General features: G+C 41.2%; 1 protein-coding gene across 2 annotated transcripts; it reads left to right on the top strand.

The window, feature by feature from the left end:
- Positions 1-1,564: 1,564 nt before the first annotated feature.
- pdgfrb (platelet-derived growth factor receptor, beta polypeptide) lies at positions 1,565-26,246 on the top strand. 2 transcript variants are annotated; one of them, XM_088385156.1, is made up of 23 exons: positions 1,565-2,159; positions 11,666-11,726; positions 12,269-12,586; positions 12,665-12,922; positions 13,020-13,150; positions 13,521-13,686; positions 14,944-15,124; positions 15,952-16,067; positions 16,586-16,709; positions 16,780-16,991; positions 18,187-18,281; positions 18,374-18,506; positions 19,810-19,914; positions 20,092-20,202; positions 20,879-21,035; positions 21,112-21,278; positions 21,547-21,659; positions 21,811-21,933; positions 22,137-22,248; positions 22,947-23,046; positions 23,114-23,219; positions 23,545-23,792; positions 24,790-26,246. In XM_088385156.1, exons 2-23 carry the CDS (start codon positions 11,684-11,686, stop codon positions 24,932-24,934), a joined length of 3,264 nt encoding a protein of 1,087 aa, XP_088241282.1. In that variant the 5' UTR covers positions 1,565-2,159; positions 11,666-11,683; the 3' UTR covers positions 24,935-26,246. The 2 variants fall into 2 exon arrangements, with proteins under 2 accessions (XP_088241282.1, XP_088241273.1); XM_088385147.1 differs by having other exon boundaries at positions 1,567-2,159; positions 23,545-23,810.
- The last annotated feature ends 49 nt before the right edge of the window (positions 26,247-26,295 follow it).

Below are 26,295 nucleotides of genomic sequence, written 5' to 3'. Positions count from 1 at the left end.
GTTTAATGGCTCTCTCACATACTCTCCAACTAGTAGATGCATGTAGGTTAATTGGTGGATTTAGAGGCCGAGGGTGGAGGGGGAGTTGTTTGCCCATTGCGTATAGATCCAGAAAGGGTTATGGTGGGCCTACTGTGTTGTTACCCTCCGATGTAATGAAAGGGAGCTGTGCACACTCTCTGATTAATCCCTGCAGGGACTGAAGAATTACTCTCACAGTTAAAGGACATGCTTTCTGTCCAATTTAGACTCTTTCTATTCTAACCACTCCCCTTACAAAAAAAAAATACTACAAAAAAAACCCCAATCAGTTAACCACAGCTTTGGAGACGTGTGCAAAACGGCTCATCTATAAGTGGTACAAACTCTGTTTTTGGAAGAGAAAAATACAAGAGGAAAGATATTTTGCATGTGTGAAAGTGGACTGAATGTTTCTCTGAACAGTATATATATATATATATATACACAATTAAGTACTATTAAAACCAGCTCAGTGGCCTAGTAGTGGAGTGTCCGCCCTGAGACTGGAAGGTTGTGGGTTCAAACCCCGGCCGGGTCATACCAAAGACTATAAAAATGTGACCCATTGCCTCCCTGCTTGGCAATCAGCATTAAGGGTTGGAATTGGGGGGTTAGATCACCAAATGGTTCCCGAGCGCGGCACTGCTGCTGCTCACTGCTCCCCTCTCCCCCAGGGGATGGATCAAAATCACATGGGGATGGGTTAAATGCAGAGGACAAATTTCACCACACCCAGATGTGTGTGTGACGATGATCATTGGGACTTTGACTTTGAACTAAGTCCAAATGAACACAGCAGAACACAACTTCCAAGATCAGGGTGAAATACAGAGGGGCATACAACTGTCTTCTTAAAAGCACAAAGTAAACAACAACCCCGTTTCACCTGCCAAGGGAGCTAATCTAAGATTCAGGACTTCAGCTCTTTTTTTTCTTTCTGTAGCTTTGGTTTGTCGAGGACTTTGTTGTGAGATTCAAGACTTATGTTTCTCTGCTTTCTGCTGAAAGATTGTGCTTTGAAAGTCTTGGAGAGAAGTTGTTTTTCCTTGCGAACCACAGAGGCTGATCTGATGTGACATCACCAAGAGAGCCTGCCAACAGAATTTTGTGATAAGATGATTGCCGTATGAGTGTATGTCATTAAATCAGGCATTTGTTAGAAATCCTAAAAAAATAAGTCTGTTTAATTATGGACAAAGTTCAGCTATGATGCAATCTTGGTCCTTTTTTATTCCCATTTCTAAAACCTTTATTATTAAATTCATTTATTATCTTGACTTGTTACATTCACCATGTGTGGGAAAAGACACCTGATTTGAACAATGTTGTTTTGAAAACAGTCGAGGTTATTTTCCCGTGAAACCGAGACACTCATGTTTGTTTCCTAAGCAGGCCACCACAAACTTTGCCAAACTCCTTTTTACTCCCCCCCTCTCTCTCTGCCTGGACCTCTTTCTCTCCTCCTCTTTCTCTCCTTTTCATTGTGTTTGTTGTTTTATGGAGGGCTTGATGCGGTCCAGATTGTTGCTGCCAACTGAGACTGTCTCACTTCACCTCCAAGCTTCTCGTCATTCAAAACAAACGGCTGCTGACAGTTACACAGAATCCAGTCTGTACTTTTTTTCAGCTCTCCCTCACTTTACTTCTTTTACTTTTGAAACTTCCCTCTCTTGCTCTTAGTTCGCCTCCCCTCTCCCTCACTCCCCCTCCTCTCCTGCCTCCTCTTGCTCCAGCAGGTCCGGACCACTAACACTCTCCCCACTCGTGTGAATGTGTCTGGGAAAAAGGGTGTATGTATGTGTCTCCATTGAGAACTTTTTTCTTTTTTTTAAACAAAACTCTTTGTGAGAGAGGAGAGCAGTCCCCCCCTGCGGTGCTGTGATTTGACTATCCAAACAGTCCACTTCTGAGACATCCATCCTCCGGCAGGCTCCTGGGACAGCGCAGATTAACCTCTCAGACCCCTCGGACTCTGAACATCTAAGACGTCTCTCCATCTGAAGCAGCAGCCCCTGTAGAGCGGAGCAGCTGGAAGTCTCTACTCTCATTTCAAGAGGAGGAGGAGGAGATCACGTCCGGATACATAGAGAAGAAGAGCAGAGGGGAGGCTCATCCGGGTTTTCGGGATCTTTCGGAAGGTAAGCCTTTGTCATGTCTGCTTGCTGTCTGCTGTTCTTAGTGACACCTTAACATGTTTGTACCGTTGTACAAAGTTCAGGCAAACTCGGGCCCAAGTCAAACCTTTCTGTGCTGGCCGCTATCGCAATTGAAGCAAGAGGAATTTGTAGCCTATAATTGTGAATATGCACACAGCAGGAGCTTACAATGCAACCTCTTCAAACATCATGTTGCATCTCTTTGCTTAGACGCTCATTCTTTGCATTGAACGGTTTTACGATGTTGATCTTCTCACTGAGACAACTCGTTTCACAAGGCATCCTGTGGTCGTACAACCCCGGCAACATTGCACAAGCTGTTTGTATGTTCTCCACTTTTGTGCCTCTTCTCTAAAGAGTGTGTTTGGGCAAACACTCCTCGGTCACCCTGAATGAACTGACAGTCCTGGCACTTTTATTCGTCATTGCCTTTTCTCAGGAATGACCCAAAAAGAAACAGCTTACGGAAAGGAGGAGACATGGTGATGAAATCCAACCTGGCCTCTTTAATGACATCACTGCTATGTGTTTATCTTAAAAGGAGTTTTACTACCAAAAGGGAGTAAAACTATGGATTTGTGAGCTGGGGACACACGCGGCATGCATGTTTTTTATTCACTGCGATCAGACAGATGTTCAGCACCTGAACGCTGCGCACATCAATCTTGTGTATCCAGATGACCTTTTTGATACGAAGCGGAGGATTTATTATGCTGGCATGCATCTGCTCCTTTCCCCCTTGACTGTTTGGAATTTCCTTTGGAGAACAGAGCTCTGGCTGTGGATTGAAGACAGCCGACAGACAATGGCATGCATGTCATACTTTTACCATCGACAGCCATACGTGCCAATCTCCGACACCAAGTACCTTTTAAGTCTCATTTTGAATTCTGCAAAAATATTCAGGATTAATAGGCCATTAAGTTGCACAACACTTGCAAGGTTAAAACACTGTTATGCATGACAGCACATAACATCAGCTCACCATACAAAGAATGATTTGGGGAGTATGTTTTGAACAACATGACAAGAGAGCGAGAGAATTCCACCATTTTATGTACCTGTTTTTTGTTATTGGCTTTAATGTGTTCACTGCATTTGTGATCAGGCCAAAGCGATAACAGGAGTAGCTCGGCAACGTTTGTTGGTGTTTTTGTGCCAAGGAACTGTTGAAGTGAGTTGAGGAGCTTCATTTTGAAGCTCTTTTAATAATTGTCCTTTGGTGTCATTTTTTTGTGGCAGGTACGGTACAGTGTTGACATAAGACTCAAGTGGTACCCTGCTATTTTGTTGTTTACATTTAACCGTTGTTTTTATTTATTCACTTCTCACAAGTGTATAGCAGTTAAGAATAGTAAAACAAACATTGCCAGTACATTCAGTAATAATGTTATGCCACCAACTATTTGAACTTACTCCCATTCATGTTTCCATATTCATAAATATGAATATCATGTACAGGATATAGTTTTCATAATTTGAGAATGCAAGTCAGCAGTTTGTGTTCTACGTAGGCCATAATATTCAGATTTTTCTCTTTGTGAGTCTTACAAAAGTAATGATACGTTTAGTTGAAACGAGTGAGGTTGAATTGAGTCCTCACCTTCTAGGATGTTTCTCAGTGTGCATCAAACTTCCGGTATGTATGCGCTCCTCTGATGCGGTCGGCCCCATTCCACCAAGTCGGTCCTAATCCTTCGTCATCAGCTGTTTCCTGGCCCTCGCCGCTCGCCACATGCCAGCCACTCTGAGAAAATATGCTTCACATTACGACCATGTACAAAACATACCAGCAGCCTGATTCAGCTCACAAAGTGCTCTGTCACGCTCACGTGTTAGAAAATATGGCTGATCCCTCTTCCCTTGTTAGCCGGTCACTACTTAAGATAGTGTGTAAAAATAAGGTTTATTTTTCATTTTATTTATAAGCAAATAAAACCCCCCGTGACTCATTCTGAGGTGGGCAGTTATAGGCTGATTCATTATTAATCACTACTTTTGAAATGAGCTTGGCTCATCAGCCCTCAATTAGTCACCACTTCTTTAATGCTGCACTTAGAGACATATTCGATAGGTATCTTCAATGAAGAGCACTAAGTGTTATTGCCATCTGGCGTCCTCCTTGTTTCCCTCCCACCTTATTGGCACAGCGCTGACAAGGCAGCTGCACCTCATTGAGCACGGCCTCTCCTGCAGGACGCTGCGAGGAGGAAATGCTTTCATTATGAGTTACAAAACTGGAAGTTCGGAAGGAAATACTTCATGAAAGTACAAAGACAGCAGCATGTTCGCATGTACAAGTTAATAAGCCGTCCACAACAAGCCTTACATTCTATGAGGTGGGTACATGTACAGCTGAAGTTATTTGACTTTTTTCAATTTGCTTACGATAATAGAGTGGTGGTGGAGGGCCATTAAAAAAAACACACACACACCATGGTAAAGGCAAAACTATTGCAATAAAATCGTGCGATTTGCACAATTTAAGGGTTGCCCTTCCAACTCTGCAGCTACAAGAGCATGAATTTTGCTAACTACTCATTAAACTCATTACAGGCTTGTCTTCATTTAAAAAATCATAACAGTAAAACTATGCATTAGTTCTGACGCGTTTTCATGATTTTGCTGTCTGCTATTTTGTGAATGAAAAATGGCGGCCTCATCCTGGCACTTCTGATCACAGTTCCCTCTGGTGTATTGCAACAAAACGTGTCTCTGTCTGGTGGCATTAACAGTAAAGACAGCTATATACACATATTGACATACAAACACATATCTATGTATTTTCACGACAATATTTTTTATGTTATTCTGATATTAACCACAAAATATGGCTCTTTTAGTTTGATGGAAGGATTTTTGACCGTGAAAATAAATAAAGATCTCTTTATGCATTAGTCTACGTTACTAACGGCAGGGGCCTATTCATGCAGTGCACTGTGATCCAGGTCGGCGGAACAGGACGATCAAGAAAAACATCCTTTTGCTTTTACGTGGTAAAAATATTCTGTACAGCACAGCACTTAAGTTAAAACAAGCCATCTGTATTACAGTGCAACAAGACTGTTGATCTGAGTGATTCCATTTTGGCCAGAACTGCACAAATAGTGGAACCGATTACTCACTTACTTGTCACCCCCATTCTTATCAAGCTGGTGCTGTTTAAGAGGGAAAAGACTGGAATTTAGACAGTTGGCTTTAATTGTGTTCAGCTGGTTTTGTTTCTTTTTGAGGGGTGTGTGGGGGTGTGTAAGAGCCTATAGGGATCTGCAAATGTGTGTAGGCTGAGGGGATCGGATCCTTCAGTGTCAAAGAGGAAGGTGGGGTGATTACTACAACAATATTTGATATACATCTATCCCCATACGAGTAGAAATAGTTTAAATCGTGGGTGGGACGTGTTTCACTTTCTGAAAAAAAAAAAAAAAAAAAAGGGCTGTTCGGAAACAGGCTCAGTTGGCGACACCATTAAGATTTACCGCTTAAGTAGAACTGAAACCTGAACATGTTTCAGTCTTTGATATTGTAATGATTTTTTTTCTTGTGCAGATAAAATGAAAAAAAGTAAATCCATTATAAGCATATCAAACGCCAGCCACATCCAAACCTGTCATTCTCTTCCACTGTTGGTCTTTAGGCAAGAGCTCTTTATAATGTCCCACCACTGCCACTACAAACACAGTTTACTGCTCAATTTAATGGAGGAAACCACAAAAACAGTTTCCAGAACATGTGTTGCCTGAGCATGTGAGCATGGTGGCTTTTGTTGCACAGGCAGTCACTCTGTCCAGCAGCTGATCTCAGCTTTAATTTTTTTTTTTTGGTCGACGTTGTTGCTAGATGTCGTCTGCTTTTCAAGCAGAATCTGATTAAGCAAACTGTGAAAGCGTCTGTGCTGCTCCTAAATTACATGATACAAGCAGCTTCTTGCTGATTGCGTTGTCAAATATCCTGTTACCAGAGATTCCTTGACTTGGATCATACTGTGGTCACTTGAGCATGTTATTCCTTTCTACTGTGTTTGGAGCTTGGTTTCAGATCAGTTAAAATCAATACATCCGCACAAGCCAATCACTAATTCAGCACATTGTGGAGCATTTACTGACTGTGTGTAACAATAGAAGGCGTCTCTGCTCATGAATGATCTTTAGTTATGTCTGCACAGTTTGCCTGACAATTCGGTAAGTTCCATCTTATTTTGTTTGATCTTCAACCCTGCAGTCCCCCCATCAAGTATCAGATATACCATTGAGTTACTACACCAACTTACTGATAAAGTTGGAAAAGACTGCAAAAAACTATTGTGACAAGATTCATTAAACTTCATGTTTTGTTTTGCACCATGGCTAATGGGTTGATGTTACTCCACATTTCATCGTCAAACATTGAAAGGCTTTAGTAAGAAATATTTTTCAAAGGTAGTGCAATAGCAAGCACATATTTAATATCTATTAGGAATGTACAGTGCTTATATTCATACATTATGTACTATTTTATACATTCTAATTGTACTGTACCGGCCTGACAGTTACAGTCTGGGTATGAGTCATGTCAGCCATATGTAAATACTTAAAGGTAAACATGAGTGACCACACTTTAAGATTACTGCAAATTATGCTCTTCTTGGCCAACAATGGCCCTGCGGGCCATCCGGCAAGCAACGAGTTTCAAGCCACACTCCTGACATGAAGCCGTTGAATGGAAGTTCAAATAGAGAGAAGTTCACTTAAATTACCGCTTCGCTTGTCCTTTTGCAGTTTTATTTCATAACTTTGGTACTCTCCAGAGGTCCTCTATTGGTTTTTCCTCACCCTATTTTGTAATTGACACACAAAGGTTTGGACTTGTTCAATATATCCACCAAACTCCAAGTTATTTTTTCTTCTCTTTTGTTTTTCTTCCATACTCCTACATAGTTCCTCTAGTGTTAAGACTAAGAAACCACACAACTGAAACGCCTTGTTACAGGCTACATTGCAGTGAAATAATAACAAGAAACACATTGTTGGATATTCAAATATGAGCAATGATAAGGAATTGTTTGCTCAAAAAGTGTTATATTTGAGTAAAACCTAAGCCATGTCAACAATAAGATTTATTTACAATATTCTGCCATACAAATGTTTTAATAAGCCGTTTAATCAAACTACATAAAACCCATATAAACTAAAACCACTGCCTAAATTGTGTACTCACACTCACTATGGTGTTGAATGACAAACTTAGAGAGAGAAAATAATGCATGGGCCTTGGAGGTGAGCCTCTTCACATAAAATTTAATCCCTGATTTTGTAGTGTTCTGCCAAGGGAACAGGAGGTTGGCCTCAGGGGGATTTTGGCTGGGTGATAAACATGGAGGTTTGTTTGAACAAAGACGCAGCGGGTCATTATTTTCCCACAGCACAGGCCAGTTTACTTTGTTTAATCATCTAATCGCCAAATAAGACTTTAGCGAAGGGAATGACTTGTGAATGTATTCTTCAAAATTGATTCCATTTATATTTGAGCAGGATTGCTAGCTTTGGGCTGATGGATGTTTCTTTTCAAGATTGACACTTCCTGTGAGAATAGACATCTGTATGTGATTGTGCGATGTGGTATTTCCCATACACGGATGTTTGTATGTTGTGTACTTGTGTTGTCATCTTGTTCTCGGAGCATGTTCATGAAAGATGTTTTTTTTACATTACATGCGTTTAGTCCACCAGTTGTCTGCCTAAGTTTCTGGTTAGTGGTCTTGTGGGTCTGCTGTCTCATTGATGCATCACAGACTCACACCCACTCAAGGTCAGGAAAGATTCCCGGACAGGAAGTGCAATCCCTCCAGCTGTGGCTCACAAGCCATTTTGGAATTTTTTTTTCTGAGAATAAATCAACTGCTCTTCCAAACAGATTGAATTAAGGCTTCTTAACATTGTAGTGTAGCTCTCACGAATGGACGTCTTATTGCCAAATGTTTGTGTTAGACTCCATTAATGGAGGTGTACTTAATAATCTGGCAAGTGTATATGAAGTGAAACTAATCCTTCTATTTTTAAAGTGCAATATTAAACCACCCTAGGGACACACACGAGCAAACATTTGGCAGAAAATATGATTCGGCAAGCAGTTCCCACCTCATCACACACTTCTTTATCATTGCCAGATGTTCAAATCAAAGACACAGCAACAATGCGTGGAGATGAGCCCAGAGGTGGGATTACAAGTCGCTGGGGGACGCAAATAAATGCTCATGAGCCCGCGTGGGCCGAGTGCTTCTCGCTGCGGTCGATTTTAGCATCCTCCCTCCTTGACCGGCGACACTTTGAGTGGAGCTGCTCTTGTTTATGGAGAGTGGGAAGGGTCACCCTGTCACTGAATTCCCAGCATCTCTGAAAAATCATGCACTGCAGGATAACAGTTCATTCGTCATGGTGATTATTGTACCGTTGCTTAAATAAACACCAACTTTGTCAGACCTCCAGCGTTGTAATGCGTACAAGGTTTTCCATTCTGTAAATATGTCCAAATAATTTTTGAGCAAATTGTCGACCTTGACTGAAAAAATCTCCTGTATTTGCTTTGATTTTATCATTTAGATGCACTGAGAAATAAAGAAAATTGTGGGACTGATTATCTATATTTACAAAAGGTAAAAAGGTGAATAGTTAAAAAAAATCTGACAGAACTTTTGTTAATTTCAGTTGCTGAAATCAATACTGAAAAAAAAATCTAGCAAGAAATCATTACCTTTCAGCCTTTGGCTATAGTATGTGCACATCAATATCAGAAAATCGATTGCAATCTGACATCCAAGTACAGTTGCAGACTTTTGTGCACATGAACATTTTTTTCATTTCACCACCAAATTCTTTTAAAACCCTCGACAATATATTGTTGACAATATACTGCCAAATTCAGAGTCTGTTTGTACCACACTCTGAGAAAAAGACGTTAATGGGTTCAAGCATGAAAGAAGGTTATATAGTAGGTAGTTCTGATTAAAACCACCATTGTATATTGCCCTGGGACACTAGTTACACTTTTCACCCCTAACATTCTGTTACAAATTTTAAAGCCAAGGGCTTCTTCATTAAAATGCTCCATTGAGGCCTTTCCAAACTTGTTTTCACACAATCTATTTTGTTCTGCCGATCATGTTCCACGTCGAGGGTCATTTCCATAGATCAGCAGAACTGGATCATGTTTCAAAACATGGCACAACTTCCAAGTAGATATTTAATATGTCAAACTTTGTCCCAAAGCCGTAAACTCACGGCTGGGCTTGTTTTAATGAGACGTGGCATCACCTAGAGACTTGTTGCTGACACTCGGCTCAAGCTTGTTGTCACGTGTAGCTGTCACCACTCAGAAGCCATAAGCACTAGTGCATGACTCCCTCAGTGGCTGCCACCCCTCTTTGGGCCCCCTCCCGTCCCAAAGAGGGTGCGTGTGACCCCTCCGTTTTCGTCATCATCACCAGCAGGGTCCCAAGTGTATCAGCAATCCTGGGAAAGTTTTAGAGGGATACTGTGGGAATGTGAGCCACACACACCAGTGACAAAAAGGGGGAGAGGGGGAGGAGTATTGTGTGTGTGTGTGTGTGCGTGTGTGTGTGTGTGTTTCTGTAAACGTGTAATACAGCATGTGCATTCCCTGGCATACAAGCCGTGTGTTAAAAACAACAGCAAAAAGTATCCCTCTTTTACTCTTTCACCTATTTTTATTAGAAGCAGAAGGCGGGACAGGAAATGGACCAGTCATGTCTTTGGATCAACTCAAGCGTTTTTCATTTTCCGAGCGGAAGTGCCAATGGCAACTCATTTGAAGAGACAGCCATATATATTTGAATTTTTAACCTGGATATTGACCTCTAGCAATCTCACCTGATATAAAAAAACGGACTATATTTTTTCTTATTTTTGGTTTTAGATTTTCTTTCCCCCAGAGATTTCTAAAATAAATCATTTTGAATCAGATTGTCAACTAGCAGATTTGTCAAGATACTGGAATGTCACATCGTGTGTGTGTGTGTGTGTGTCCTGTCACACCTCCCTGTCATGTGCTCACCTGCCTCAATATCCTTGATTACCTAACATAATCTAAGTTATGCCTCATTCTGTCTCATCAGTAGGCCTTCATTGGCTACTTTTACATGGTTAAACATTTATTTGATCCGATCAGAGTTCAGATTCAATTTATGATCTGCACTGTTCTCATTGTCTCTAAACATTGATTGATATTGATTTGATTAGGAATTGGGTGTGCATGCGTCGTCACACTTTCAATGGGAGCAAATTGCACCATGAGTGTGAGTAAATTTTCCATTTGCAGAGGTTGTTGTCCAAGTTGTTAAAATAAATCAATTAGGATTAGAAGCATGTTATTAAATTGGAAATATTGCAGCTGTTGGTTTCAATCTTAAAGGTGGAAACAAAATTTTCCATGGAAAACTATCCCATTTAATGAATCATCCAAGTGTATTAGATGTTTTGATAAAGTTCCCATTTTTTTTCCAATGGGTCCCTCCTTCGCTTCCTCCTCCACCCTCGCTCTTCCCAAGGCGCTCTCTTCCGCCCTCTCTCTTTCCCACCCTGCTGCCTACATGCTAGCAGTGATGCATCCTTAACTGTTTCCAGACGTCTGCAGGCCTTGAGCCCAAACAAGTCAACAACCCCCCCTCCCCTCCCCTCTTCCTGTGACTTCACACTTTGGGACTTTGTGTGCTCCAAAGTGGGGTCATCACAATGGTGGTCATCATAACTGGAATCACCTCAACGGACAAAAGTCAGTGTCCAATTCAGACAAAAGCCAATGTCCAATTCATGAATTGAGCTTTTGAGTCCAGAAGCTGTTCATGTCCAAGGACACTGCAAAAGTCTGTCAGGTTGCTCCTGCGTCAACCACTTATGTGAATGCCCCCCATTTCCCCTTTGTTGAATGCCGCACCAATTAATGGCCCAGCGTGGCGCGAGAATAGCTTGGACGCAACATTGTGTCACCGGGCATGTTACAAAGACGTACACAGTTTGTTGGTGGTCAAAATCTTGGTGCTCTGCCACGAAAAAGGAGGTAGACATTGGCACACTGTTCTGGTGCAGCGAGGCATCAAATACCGTCAGCGACAGACAGACTCTTATAAAACTCCTCAAATCGACACAGATAAGGCAATGAATATTTTGTCTCTCCTCGGACTGAAAGCAGATGGCCTTGACACGCATCTCAAACTGAATTTAACCAAATGGATTTCATGAGGGCAAAGATCCATCCATCATGATAGAAAGGTCAAATGGAAAGAGGTTAACTGTTGTATGCTAATTGGGGTGAACACAAACCAGATTTTCCTGCTGTTTTTTTGTCTTATTTTAAATGAATGATTTATGGGCAAAGTAACTTGTTTACATTTTTACATCTGTCTCAGTTGAGGGTGTGTATGCAGGAGGTGATTTATGACTGTGTACAAACAATGAAGAGTATTGCATTAAAAGATCTTATCTGCTTGTCCACAGAACGTGAGCAGCTCCACTATGAGGAGTGTGACCGTCTTCACTCTCCATTTGGCAGTCACAGGTGAGAACACAGAAAAATGAAAACTTTGTCAAACGACAGTGGGGACAGCCAGACAGACGCAGAGCATCACAACGTGATGCCAAAAACAAAATACAAAAGACAGGTTGATATTTTTTACAGTTACTAACTTTAGAAACATGGAAAACTTCTAAAGGGTTTTACTCAATGTCATACGTCACGCAGCAATGATACCAGATATCAACATTCATCATAAGTTGCCCTGCATGCTTTTCACTTGCTCCAAATTTGACGCGACCTACCGCCCCGTGTGCTCAAATGCGGCTTCTTTGTGTGTGTGCACGTGATTAATGTCAAACACGACAGATGCATCCCAGCTGACCTCTTCCCGTTTCAATACATCTGTCATTGATGAGGCGTCGTCATCTCCTCACTTAGCCGCTCCGCACAATTCTTATCCATCAACATCGTAAGACAGGACAGGATCTGGCATGTTGTGTTGATTTAACCTTTGGCCCCGTGCCGCTGCCTCCTGGTCTCCTTGACCTCCAACCTGACCCTTCCCCTTGTTGTGTCAACCGCAGTTCTTCTGTGTTTCTGCGGCAACGTGAGCTGCCTGGAAGTCACGCCACATGACGGCCAGCTCGTCCTGACTGCGGGCTCTTCTCTCACGCTCACCTGCAGGGGCTCAGGGGAGACCACCTGGGAGTTCAAGAGGGATGACGTTCCTTATTTCCAGGTGGAACAGGGCCAAAGTGGAGTGCAAAGCTACCAAATTGTGCCAAACGGCATCCGATCCAGCGTTTTGAACCTGTGGAACGTAAGCTGGAAGCACACTGGGGTGTATCAGTGCATTGATCGGCACACTGGAGAAAAGAAGGAGGTGGATGTGTTTGTCCCAGGTTTGGAAAGCATTCTTGTTCCCCAGCTGAATTTGCATGTTTACAAGAATCCAACACCGTGACTTTTTCCGCCCGCAGACCCCCAGGTATGGTTTGTTGAAAGCGCTCACGGCATGCTGACCAAGACCAGTGAGCTGACCACCATCCCATGTGTGGTCACCGATCCCAAGATCAACGTCTCCCTCTACGAGAAGGAAACTGACCTCCCAGTCAAGGGCCGCTATGCCCCCAGTGAGGGGTACACTGCAGCCCTAGAGGACAGAACGTATGTGTGTCGCGGAAAGATGAACGGAGAGGTCAAAGAGTCCCAGGCTTTCTACGTTTTCAGTATCTTCGGTGGGTATTATCTTTGCCAACCAGTTAGTGCAGGTGTAACTGTTGTGGTTGTTCAATTCACTCATTAAATGCCGGTATCGCCACTTCTCCCCCTCAGTCCCGGAAGCCATCGACACCTACGTCAACGCATCAAAGACGGTGCTGAAGCAAGGCGAGCCGCTGACGGTCAACTGCACCGTGCACGGAGCCGAGCTGGTCTTTTTTAAGTGGGACGTCCCCAACAAGGAGGTGAGTAGGAGGCAGGCAGAACGAGCTTTTGTTCATCGTTCCCCCTTGCGATTAACACTCTCAAGACTTTATAACCAAATTGCATCAAGATGTGAAAACACATGTACCTGCTATTCTGCTGCAGTGGTGGGAAGTAGCCAAAGTACAAATACTTTTGGATAGTTGTACTTTTACTCCCTACGTTTGAAAAATATTTGTACTTTCTGCTCTTTTTACAAAAATATCTGTATTTCTATCCAAGGGCAGAATATGAGTACTTTTGCCACCTGTATCCTTTTGTTCTATCATCCTTGATGCCAATATTGCCTTTTCTCAGTGACCCCAGGAGTGCTGCTGTTTAACCACAGTCCTAATAAAATGTCTCCTCCAGGCTAATGATGTGGAACCACTAACTGACGTCCTGTCAGCCATGAACATGAGATCCTGCCTCATCTTCCCTCAAACTCGGCTGGCCCACAGTGGAAACTATGTGTGCCATGTTCATGAGGGGGTCCAGGACCAGACGGCCTCCGCCAGTGTCAACATCACAGTCCTTGGTCAGACACACACGCACGCACGCGCGCGCGCACACACACACACACACACACACACACACACACACACACACACACACACACACACACACACACACACACACACACACACACACACACACACACACACACACACACACACACACACACACGCACGCACGCACGCACGCACGCACGCACGCACGCACGCACGCACACACACACACGCACGCATGCATGCACACACACGCGCACACACCCACCTAGATAATAAACTCACGCAGTACAGATTGTTATTGTGGCTCACCAACCAAGGAGAGTGCCTATTATGTGAACTTTATGCAAGTCCATCCTAGAAGGAAGTTTATTTTAGAAGAAATTAATATCTACTGTATTTATTTAAGTTACTGAAAAAGTGAAAGTGTGAAACAAACCTTGGACACTGCATTCATGCACATGGGGTCGCACATGGGAACATATACTGTATACTAACCCAGAAAAAAAAAAAACTGTCTTCAAGTAAATGTGACACATTTTTATAATGTGCTATTTGGAAAATAAATACTGCCATTTATAACAACAATATGTAGCAGTATAATATAATTTTCTTTATTTGCATTTGAGCATAATCCATTGATATTATTACCACCAGTATTAGTACTTTAGCTTAGTGCAGAAAGTTTTCATGGCTGACTGTTGGCCACTCATGAAAACAATAAACAACAATGAGAACTTGCACATGGAGTTCCAACAACAAGAGCAAAAACAAAAAACATGGCCTGTCCAATGCCAGTATCTATGGTGCATTGTTTCGTGAAAAGAACACTTGGGGTCACAGTTTTTCCATTGCATCAAGTTGGTTATGTTTGCCACAGTCAAACGTTGAGTGTTCAGCAGGAGGAGTCGCAGACTGTATCTTTTTGTTTTTTCACGTGGTGTGTGGGGCGCCTAAATCCCGCGTGAGGAGCTTCTCGAGAACTACTAAACTCGTCTCGCTGTCTTCTGGGCGTTAGTGGTTGCTTATTCTATCTGCAGTGAGGTGTGTCATGTTTATGAGATCTTCAAATAACTTGAACCTCCATGCTCCATGGTACTGCCAGTCATGGAGAGTTTTTCTTCCATGGAAAGGGGAGGTACTGAATGCCTTGCTCAATCTTTACACCCAGGAAAGTCAGCTAAATAGACTAGATCCACTGATCCACTCGGTATGAATAACTGTTTCAGCAATATATTCATTTTAAAGATTGTGTGGCTAATGATTGTGGAAACATCTTCCCTCAGAACGAGGCTTTGTGGCCTTACGACCTGCTGAGAATCGTCACATTTCAGCCCTGCTGCAGGAGAACGTTGAGCTGAAGGTGGAGGTGGAGGCTTACCCTCCCCCTCAGGTCAGCTGGAGCAAAGACGGTACTGCCATCAAAGGAGACAAAATCATCATGTACAGACAAGAGCATGAGATCAGGTAGAACCACAAGCATTAAGCAAAGCTTAGACATTTAAGTAATTAGCACTGAAGCTTCCTCAGAAGAGGAGCCTCCAGAAACAACTAGTTCTTGTCAGTCATCAGAAGATAAGGCTGAATGTAACACAATATCCTTTGATGATGGGTGGGGCTTATACCACAACCATAAACACAGGAAACATAAACAAGTCTTGGCACTAAAGCAGTGGTTCTTAACCTGGGTTCGATCGAACCCTAGGGGTTCGGTGAGTCTGTCTCAGGGGTTCGGCAGAGCCTCCACTGAGGTCTGAACAAACCTGATTTATTGTGTAAATTCTGATTTGTAATTTGTTGTGAGTTCATGCATTGTGTTGATTTTGTTATTTGAACAAGGGGATGTTCATGCACGGCTTATTTTGTGCACCAGTAAAAAACATCGATGTCTTGAATTTCAAAAAAATGAATTTTATTTTTCACTAAAGAGGGGTTCGGTGAATGCACATATGAAGCTGGTGGGGTTCGGTACCTCCAACAAGGTTAAGAACCACTGCACTAAAGCAATTCTATGATTTAAAGAATTGGGCAAGAAAAAAAATGACCAAAAAAGTTTAAGTAAAAATATCCATATGTATTAACACCCAAATATAATTTAAGGGGGATTAGCACAAAATTAAACTATGAGTCACTCATACCAACTGACAACTGATACTCAACCAGTAGAGGGCACTACATTACTGTGATCTACTCTGCCTATCTTCATGAATGTCTATGTGTACTTTATACAAGAGATTCAGTTTGATAACTTTGAATGACATTTTACTCTTGAAATTATTCCGTATTCCTCTCAGATATGTCAGCATCCTCACATTGGTGCGGGTGAGGCCAGAGCAGAGGGGGCTCTACACTGCCCGGGTCACCAATGCAGATGACTCCAAGGAAGTCACTTTTGACCTGGAAGTCCAAGGTGAAATTCTTTGAAAAAGGCCATTGGAATTGTGAGTCGATTGCATAAGAAGGGAGGTTGGTAAGCAAAAACAAAAACAATATTAATTGCTTTGCATCCAAGAGAAATGTATTAATAATTTTTATGACACGTTTGGAGGCCACTGAAAAAGTTGGAACCCCAGGCAATACAACTTAAGCAATTCAAAATCATTATTTAAATAACAGCATGACAGAAACATAAAAATACAAAAATGTAATCAAATATCAAAGTCAATAGAAATATTGATTACAATGGTCAACAGAGGCTGAAATTTGACTGGAAAAAATAATATCTGTTTATAATGGAAGCAGTGCAGCCGTGCTACCAAAAAGATACTAGAATGTCAGTAACTGAGTTAGTACATTTTAAATTTTATAAAACAAATATTAATGTTAGGTTGTAAATGTAGGTCTGTGCTTCTGGTACTTTTTAGACCATCACTGAGTGCAACCAATATTACTAAGCCTGTGTTTGTGTATGTGTGTGTGTTTATGTAGTTCCCTCTCAGATAAAAGATCTGACTGACCTCCACCTTCCTGGGAAGAGACACCTTGTGACCTGCATAGCTGAGGGGGTCCCGACCCCGACCATACAGTGGTACAGCTGTGACAGCATGCTCAAGTAGGCCAATGACTACGAGGGAGCAAAACACTCGTGTTTGCCCCCAATGGAAAGTTATTTTGTTCCACAGGTGCGACAACAAGACTACAATATGGCAACCGCTGGCACCAGAAGCAGAAGTGCTGAGCATTCAGACCAACGTCACCCACAGCGAGAGCCGTAAAACCAGTCAGGTGTGGAGCCGTCTGACCTTCCACAAGCCGCAGCAGGTCACAGTTCGCTGTGAAACCAGCAACCAGGCGGGGAAGGTGGACAGAAGAGACGTCAAACTGGTATCCAGCAGTAGGTGTCTCATTTTGACTTGTCCAGTAAGCACGGCGGATGTAGTGGTTAGCATGTCTGCCTCAGATTCAGGAGTTGCCGAGTGACCAGCTCGGTTTCTCACCCGAAATCAGCTGGGATAGGCCGCACTTCACCCACCAAACCCACAAACCTCCAGAGGTTAAGCTGTATAGAAAATCAATAAATATTCCTAATTATATAGTGTGCAATGAAATCTCCGGGACTTATGAATACACATTATTAATGCAAAAAAACATTGAGCAAAAAATATTTCAAAGTCACATCAACTTTTGGAAACCTGCTGCACTTAAACCTAAATATCCCTAAATAATGTAATTTCTAATGCATGTGCTGAAGGCAAGCTACAATTTATTGTTTTGTAATGTTAAATTGACAACTTTTAGCCAGTAATGTACTCTGCTGCAGACTTATTACATCAATTGAGCCTTAACTTTACTTTTCCATAGTAAATTTAGGAAAACAAAACGTGCTGTTAAATGAGGGGGAGCTAAACAAATATTTGGCAGCTTGTTGCTAAAAGCTTCAGTTCTCAAGAATCATTGAGGTCGAGTTTATGTTTTAGTTATATTGTATACTTAAAGTTGTAAATATCTGGTGCATAAATACTGTATGTTATCATACTTCTTTCTTACGCTAACATTCCTTAGCTTTACATAGTGACTCGCTGTGTTCAGAGACGACAACATATTTTGCGTGGGAGAAAAAAAAAGACAAAAGATAGAAGTACTGATTCAACAAGTAAAAGTTAAAAAACAGTACAGACTCTGAAATATACTTGCGTAAAAAATTACAAAGTTGATGAGTGACCAAGGTTCATATGTGTCATTTTTCCGCGGTGATTTTACAATTGTGCAAAAATGTCATAAAGTAATGGAAGGCAAAAATAGGAATGAATTTCTATTGTTTACTCCTATGTGCTTTTAGTACTACTAGCAACATTGTAAAATTCTACCGTTTGAGATCTAGCACTTCAATTGGACGCAGATGTCAACTACTGCTTACTAGAAACATCTTGTTGTTCAACTAGTCAAGTGTCACCTTGTAATTTCTCTAGTGTGCAGAAATCCAGTTATCCAGCAGTGGAAGGCAGTAGTGGACAAAACATCACTAGCATGGCATGGAATAAATGTTGAAAGGGCTTGTGTACATGTCGTGTGCTCCTTTTCTGTTGCAGCTCTCTTCTCCCAGGTGGCAGTATTGGCAGCAGTCCTCGCCTTGGTGGTCATCATCATCCTGTCCATCATCATTCTCATCGCCGTGTGGAGGAAGGTGAGACGCAAACTCAAGAGACTTCCTGTGCTGCTGTTACACGTCACGGCAGAGTCAATCTCACAATTGTTTGTGCGTGTGTGTGTGGTCAGAAACCTCGCTACGAGATTCGCTGGAAGGTGATTGAGTCTGTGAGCCAGGATGGTCATGAGTACATCTATGTGGACCCCATCCACTTGCCCTATGACCTCACCTGGGAGATGCCCAGAGACAACCTGGTGCTGGGTGAGTCCTCCACAGGCAGAGGCTGATTGTGTGACGTTGATTTTTACTCATAAACTAGATTTGATTGTGATATTATGTCACCTCAATATTTGATTTATTCATCATTTAGTCCTTTTTAAATAAATAAATAAATAAATAAATAAATAAATAAATAAATAAATAAATAAATAAATAAATAAATAAATATAGATCAGTGGTGCCCAACCATGTTTGCATATGCGTACACTTATATGTGTATACGAAGCGAGCCTCCAGTTGCAAAAGGACATTCAGATATGTGTTCACCCCTGGGCTTGAACCGGATTTTTGCAGTGTGGAAACACATGTCGCTAACCAATTGGCTATTTCGACCTGGCAGTATGAGGCCATCTGTACTTTTTTGTACTTACCCAACGCGCGCGGAACACCGGTGCTAATCTCGCCACGTGACCCCCGTGGGGACAAGCGGTATTGAAAATGGATGGATGGATGAAATATATGAATTTATTAGAGCCATCACAAATTGATTGATTGTCTTTTATTTTGAACCTGTGTGCAAAACTAATGATCAAATAGCAATAGAAATTTATGAATCAATAAAACAAATCAGAATTTCCTCACCCTCCTGGGCGGTATTTCTTTCAGGCTCAGGTAACATCCCATGTTAAGCTAAGGATATTAAAATGTCCGGATTGTCAGAAAGTGGTTACCTAATTATACACTACTTCCAAAATATGGAAATAGAAATAATACCTATAATTGTATATTATATGACAATTATATAAATAGTTCTATATGCTTGCAAAATACATAACTATTCTGTCTTATAAATATGAGAGGATATTGGATATAAGTTTATGACCAGTTTCTTGTGATTTTGCATCAATATGATATTGGATTTAAAATATTTATATTAACAGTATGTACATCCAAATAGACAACAAAAACAAAACTACGTTTGAGAAATCTTTTCATAAAATTGTCACAATGATAATTGGAAATTCGTGGAAAAATCTGTGAGCATAGTCATTATTTTAGCAAAGCATTTTGTATTCATATTTCAACATTATACACAGGGCATGAAAATTGTAATAAGAATAATAAGTTTAATTCTTATAGTGCCTTTCTAGGGACTGATAATATACTACAGAATATTACATATGGAAGAAATGTTATCTGTATTACATGTGTACAATCAATACAGGAGTTGAAATGGGAGCCATTTTAAAAGTAATACAAATCTACAGACACAAGACTACAATAATATGTAGATTTTTCTGCCAAAATGTTCTGAGTCTCTAATGAGCCTTTCTTTGTGTTTCAGGTCGCACACTTGGATCGGGAGCTTTTGGCAGGGTGGTCGAAGCCACTGCGTATGGTCTTGCTCATTCCCAGTCAAGCACAAAAGTGGCCGTGAAAATGCTGAAATGTAAGACGCATATAGAAAATATCAGGCTGGAATCGGGCTTGTCCCTCGCTCTCGCCTGAGCTTTCGCTTGCTTTGCGTTTACATTCAACTACCAAGCCACTGAGTACTAGTGTGCGCTTTCACTGTCTTGTTCCAAAATCGAAAGCTGAATGTCTTTCACTTTCTGCCTTCTTCCAGCAACAGCCAGAAGGAGTGAGACTCAAGCCTTGATGTCGGAGCTGAAAATTATGAGTCACCTTGGTCCCCATCTCAACGTTGTCAACTTACTGGGAGCCTGCACCAAGCATGGTGAGCAGCATGTTGACTGTCTAGACTACACCTAGGACTAAATGATTTTCATTGGCTGGGCTCATTTCTGCACCCTCTTTGCAGAAGTTCCAGAAATTTCAGCAAATCAAACCACAAAATACATTTGTTTTTGTGGTTTCCCGATTAAAGAACAGCAAGCAAAGTGACCAACAATTTTAATTTCTGAAGCATTGAGACCGCATTGAACCAGACTTCTCGCTTGTCAAATTCGTTCCCCAATTCGCTCTCTTTTCTCTCGTGTGACAATATGAGTTCAAATTTCACGCAAAAGAATGACAAATGAGACTTGATGTCATGGTGGCATGTGTTTTTTCCTAAATTTAATTTCAATAGCCTTTAGTCAAGGATGATTTAATTTATTTGGCATTAGTATTATTTTGCATATTCATCTAAACAATCAGTACAAATTGCTTGCATATCAAGAAGTATTTAGCTTGGCCGTCTAACTGGATTTCCCAGGAAATGCAGTTTCTACACTACGCTCAAACTTACAAATTATTCAAATAATTGATGCTTTACACAACCTGGTTTAGTTTAATATGGGGTATATTTCTGAAATAATTTATCTTTTTTACATCTGTCTAATTTATGACGTAGCCATCGTCCAAAGACAACTGATCTGATCTTATCCTTCCCTCTTTTATTGACAATTCAGGTCCTCTGTACCTGGTGACTGAGTACTGTCGCTATGGCGACTTGGTGGACTACTTGCACAGAAACAAGCACACCTTCTTGCAGTATTTTGCAGAGAAGAACCAAGAAGAAGACTACCTGATCTCGAGGGGGAACAGTCCACTTAGTCAAGGGAAAGGGTGAGGAAGGATTTTTTTGGTAAAACTATATGTGCGGGGGCATTAGAACCCTGATCATGTCGTCCTCTCCCCGCAGCTACGTGTCATTTGGAAGCGAGAGCGATGGAGGCTACATGGACATGAGCAAAGACGAGCCTTCCATCTACGTTCCCATGCAGGAGCAGATGGACTCTGTCAAGTATGCCGACATCCAGCCATCTCCGTATGAATCGACCTACCAGCAAGACCTCTACCAGGAACAAGGTCTGGATGGAGACACATGTGTCTTCTGTCTTCAGTTTACAAGAATTCCTTTTCACTGCTTTTGCGATGCAGCCGTCCACATATCTCCAGACAAATGGAGGAATGCACTTAAAAATGACACTGCTGAAACACACATTGCACTCAGCCACTCCTAAAATGCACACACTCAATCTTGACACATCAGCTCCACTCGGTTCCTCCAGCAGTGATTTTCACTCTTCATCATGTTTATCTGCTCACCTTCTCCTGTGATCCAACTCATCTATAGTTGGCAGCAGACTAGACCTGGTCATCAGTGACTCGTCCACACTCACCTATGATGACCTGCTGGGTTTTAGCTTCCAAGTGGCTAAGGGCATGGAGTTCCTGGCTTCCAAGAATGTAAGACATTGACAAAAATGACTTTCTGAACGAGACATCAATGATAAACATGAGAGTTAGGGCATGCGTTGAAGAATTGAAGCAGATAAATGCTACTCGAATTGCTTCATTTAGTTTTATTGTTTGTTGTATTGGCTTTGTACCCATGCAGTGTGTTCATCGTGACCTCGCCGCCAGGAATGTATTGATCTGTGAGGGCAAACTGGTAAAGATCTGTGACTTTGGACTGGCCAGAGACATCATGCATGACTCCAACTACATCTCCAAAGGCAGCGTGAGTAGGAAATAGATGAACCGATAATGTCATCTTCTTGGTCAATTTCTTTTGTAATTTTTGACAGGGTGCAATATTTTACAGAAAGTAACATGTAGGGACGCTTGTTCATCAAGTTCACGTTTTCCACAATTCAAACATTGTAGATTGGGACATTGTATTATTTAAACAATTTGTTCGTTCATTCATTTAAATCCATTTAGACCTTCCTGCCCCTCAAGTGGATGGCACCAGAAAGTATTTTCCACAATCTCTACACAACATTGAGCGATGTGTGGTCTTACGGCATTCTTCTCTGGGAGATTTTCACACTGGGTAAGTCCACACACGCATTCTTCACACTAAATCGATCATAAGAGGAATTTATTTATTGAGATCTAAAAAAGGAAGCAACTTGTATTGTAAATGCTGAACTCTGTAATGCATTAATCTGACACTTGGTTAGGAAATAGCAACACATTACATGAATTGTTGCTGAAAAAGGTAGGTGATGTCAATTTGAACTCTCAAGCAAACTCTAAACGTTGTAGGTATGTGTTTTTTTTAAAAGGAGGCCAAGTCCGGCTGTAATTATTTTTCCTTATTTTCCAAGACAAAGTCAGATGAAATCTCATTAGTTAGGCTTTAAAATTAGCACCCACTTGCATTGGATATGGTCAGTTTATTTATATGTACTTCATTAAAAGAAGCTTTTTGAATGTTTTTTTTTTTTAAATAAGCGTGAAATAAAGGGGACATTTTAGAGATCTGTATATAGCATGTGAAGGACTAAGCCCCTAAGACATTACAAAAATAAACTGAGGCTCTGTGACTTGGTAACCCAACATTCTGTTCTTTTTTTTTTAATTATTATTTATGGCTTCATTTTTTCTCGAAGGGAATTAAAACTATTTTTGACATTTAACTTACATATCTATGTAATTCAAAATGTCAAGGTTTTCAGTCCCTTTGTTACTGTTTATTTCAAACTGTCCAGGTCATAGTTACTGAAGCAATCTGCACACTTTTCACAGGAGGAACCCCATACCCCGACCTGCCTATGAATGAGATGTTCTACAGCGCCCTGAAGAGAGGCTACAGAATGGCCAAACCTGCTCACGCCTCTGATGAAGTGTAAGTAAGCTAAGTGTAACCATCACCCCGGGGTCAATATGAACACAAAGCTTTGTTTACATTTCAGCTATGAGATCATGAAAAAGTGCTGGGACGAGAAGTTTGAGAAGAGACCCGAGTTCTCCTTCCTCGTTCATTGCATGGGCAACATGCTGACTGAAAGCTACAAAAAGGTATTTTATTACACTCATTATTCAGTTTGCCTCTTTGTGCAGCGATTGTTATATTTAAAGTGCACTATGAAACAATGATATGTCAACGTGAGCATCATTTCTTACACTGCATTCATTTCAACATTATATGAACATATTTTTCCTCAGAATGCATTCTTCTACACTGAGACATCAATCTGAATTTGATGTACTGTTCCACCCTAATGTAAAGGATTTGTCTTCAAAGAGCTTTCCATAAACACAACGATATGTGCAGTAAAAAAATGTATGGTAAAGGTCAGTGGATGCAGGAGGAGTTGCTCAATAAGTTGCGTCTTTTCAACAGAGATACAGCCAAGTCAGTGACAACTTCCTGAAGAGTGACCACCCAGCTGTGGCTCGCATAAAGCCATGCCTCACCTCCCCTTTCGCAGAAGCCAACTCCACGTTAAGCCCCTCCTCTCCCGTCACCCTCTCCTATCCTCCGGATCCTCGCGGTTGGCACTCAAACTCGCAGGAGGCCCTGCCTTCGTACAACGACTACATCATACCCATCCCGGACCCCAAGCCTGAAGACGCTTTCGCTGACATGAGGTCGGAAAGCCTAGCGAGGTAGCAAACTAGTGGTGTTAGGATCCTGTTTACACATGTGGACCAAATGTTGCGTTTACGTTTCTCCTCATGACACACCCACACATCCAGATGTTAGGTTGAGACAATAGCGGAATTGTGCATGGTGAACGTCACTCGTATCACAGAGCTGAACATGAAGCCAAGTACAATTGGCTTCGGTGACCAAATAAATTATTGAAGTTTTCAGGGGGCTGTTAATTTTTTTTATTACTAGATTAACCCTGGGAGAAAAGGCAGTCAAAAGAGGAGGGTGTGGGAGGAAGGAACACCATGACATAATCCACAAATCATACAGCTGTTTCCAAAATCTAATTTTCAACTTTTACACTTACTTAGCTTTCGTCATGTCTACTCTTTATCATGCTCATGAAATAGATCAGGTGTGTGGAGGAAAGAGCTGGAATATTTGGAACCACTAAGCTGACTGGGCTTTAGGTTTTCAGTCTGCACCCACTTCTGTTGGTGGAGGTCCTCCAGGAATAAAAAATAAATAAAGGCTCTTATGTGTTTGGCTCAAAACCAGAATAGGAGCACGGGTGTCAAATTCAAGGCCCCTGAATAAAGTGTGTCCTTTTTATGTTTCTTGCAAAATTGATTTGTTGGATTTGGGCAGAAAATCTTTACAAAAATTGCTATTTTTAATCACTATCTCCACCAAATCTACTGTCTGTGCCAACAACATATCATGGCAGAGCTTTTCACAAGATTGTAAATAACTTGTGCATCCCATTTTTCTGACATGATGGTGTGACTTTTCGTGAAATATATGCCTTGGCTCAATAAAGGTGAGCAAATACCGGTTTAAAATTTGGTTAAAAGAGACAGTCTGAGTTGTTCCGTATCTCTAAAGACAGATGCATGGGACGTTTTGCTTTAAGTGCAAAAAGCACAAAAGTGGTGTGATGTGACAAATTGATAGGTGGCACTTTGTCACTGTGTCATTGTGTCTCCTTCTCAGCTCTGTAGCTCTGGATGGGGAGACGGACTCTGTGTCTCAGGACACAGCCGATACGCTTCCGGAGGACCGGCTGGAAGGGACCAGCGAGAGAGATGCTCTGCTGGGCTTCTCGGGGACGCCTGAGGTAGAGGACAGCTTTCTGTAGTCACATTCAGGAATCCTGGAAAAAGGGCTGGGGGAAAAAAAACATTTACTACGGGACTTTTTCCTCCTATTATTAAACAGGCTGTAAAAAAGGAACGTGACTAAAGTAGAATGTAGCATCATAGAGACTAAAAGGAGATTTGTATTTCCACTAAGCACTCGAGACGTTTTGATATTAGTCTGTATCTATTTTTTCATTATCACTCTTAATACCTCTGAGTCCATACAGTCAGTAATCAGCATGCTTTTGTCATTCTTTGAACGCCACCACGGCACAGATACGATACACTCCTTGCAATATTCCATGGTACTGCCTGTAATTACTGAAATATTTGTGACCTATTAGCTATGTCAATGTTTTCACTATATTTGTTAGAAAAGTGAATATTCATGTTGCATACAAATACTATTTGATAACCATATCTTATCTAAAGAAACAAACATGTTAGAAAATGTTGAAAATGCACGGTGAAATGCAGAATGATTTTCTATACACTGTTTTGATATTTTATAATAATCGGTGGTTCGAGTTAAAGAAGCTAATGAGAACACTATGAAATATTGTTGTCCTTTTGAATGATTTTCTTTTGTGTGTGTATATGCCTTCATTCATAGCTATGTGCCAGATTTGCACTTTATGTCGGAAATGTATGTATATTCATGATCAAGGTACATTTGAAATGTTCATTCTGTTAAAAGAAGTTTAACCTGTATATCCTCGCTGGCATGTGGTAATGTTTAAGAAACTAGCCTGCATGTACCCATCGCATTTATGACAATGAACACCACAATGGAAAACTAACAAAATGGCAAACCACATAGAAAAAATTCATGGACAAATGTATTGAGACATGCGTCTTGGTTTTACACCGACATCTTGAATTTTCAGTAAACCAAAATTGAGAAAAAACATAGCTCATAAAGCCTGCTTGGATCAAACTGGTGTGGAAGATTTTAACTTCCTGTATTGTACATAAACAGGATATTTTATACTGATATAAAAAAGGGGGGAAAAAAACAAAAAATAGACAGCCGAAAGAGATTTAGGCGTCTGCCTGCCAGTGAGGATGTGCGGTTGTTACACTGAGGAAAAGAATAAAAACAGCGTATCACTGCCTTTGCACAAAAAGAAACAAATCAGTGCCTTTGTTTTGTACAGTCTATTCACTGTACATATTATTGCTCATTATAAAGGGCTACTGTGCGCTAACGTCATGTTCCCACCACCTTGTCCACCGTGTCCGACAACCACAAGCTATGCTACCAAAGCTCTATGTAACATGACAATAAATGTGTCAGCATACACTCTCTCAGTTCATGCATCCAATTCATTTTCTGTGCTTTTCCTGTTTAACGTCTCAC

This window comes from Syngnathus floridae, chromosome 1, assembly GCF_059516105.1.
Source record: "Syngnathus floridae isolate MCC-2025c chromosome 1, RoL_Sflo_1.0, whole genome shotgun sequence".
Taxonomy (NCBI): Eukaryota; Metazoa; Chordata; class Actinopteri; order Syngnathiformes; family Syngnathidae; genus Syngnathus; species Syngnathus floridae.
Note: the sequence above shows the minus strand (reverse complement) of the source record. Positions and strands in the feature narration are given on the sequence as shown.

Bases quoted from the DNA above. Each gene is read 5' to 3' on its own strand.
- pdgfrb (XM_088385147.1), top strand. From the start codon at position 11,684: ATGAGGAGTGTGACCGTCTTCACTCTCCATTTGGCAGTCACAG. The intron at 16,992-18,186 runs GTAGGTGTCTCA...TTTCTGTTGCAG, and splicing joins CGTCAAACTGGTATCCAGCA to CTCTCTTCTCCCAGGTGGCA. The intron at 21,279-21,546 runs GTCTGGATGGAG...ACTCATCTATAG, and splicing joins AGACCTCTACCAGGAACAAG to TTGGCAGCAGACTAGACCTG.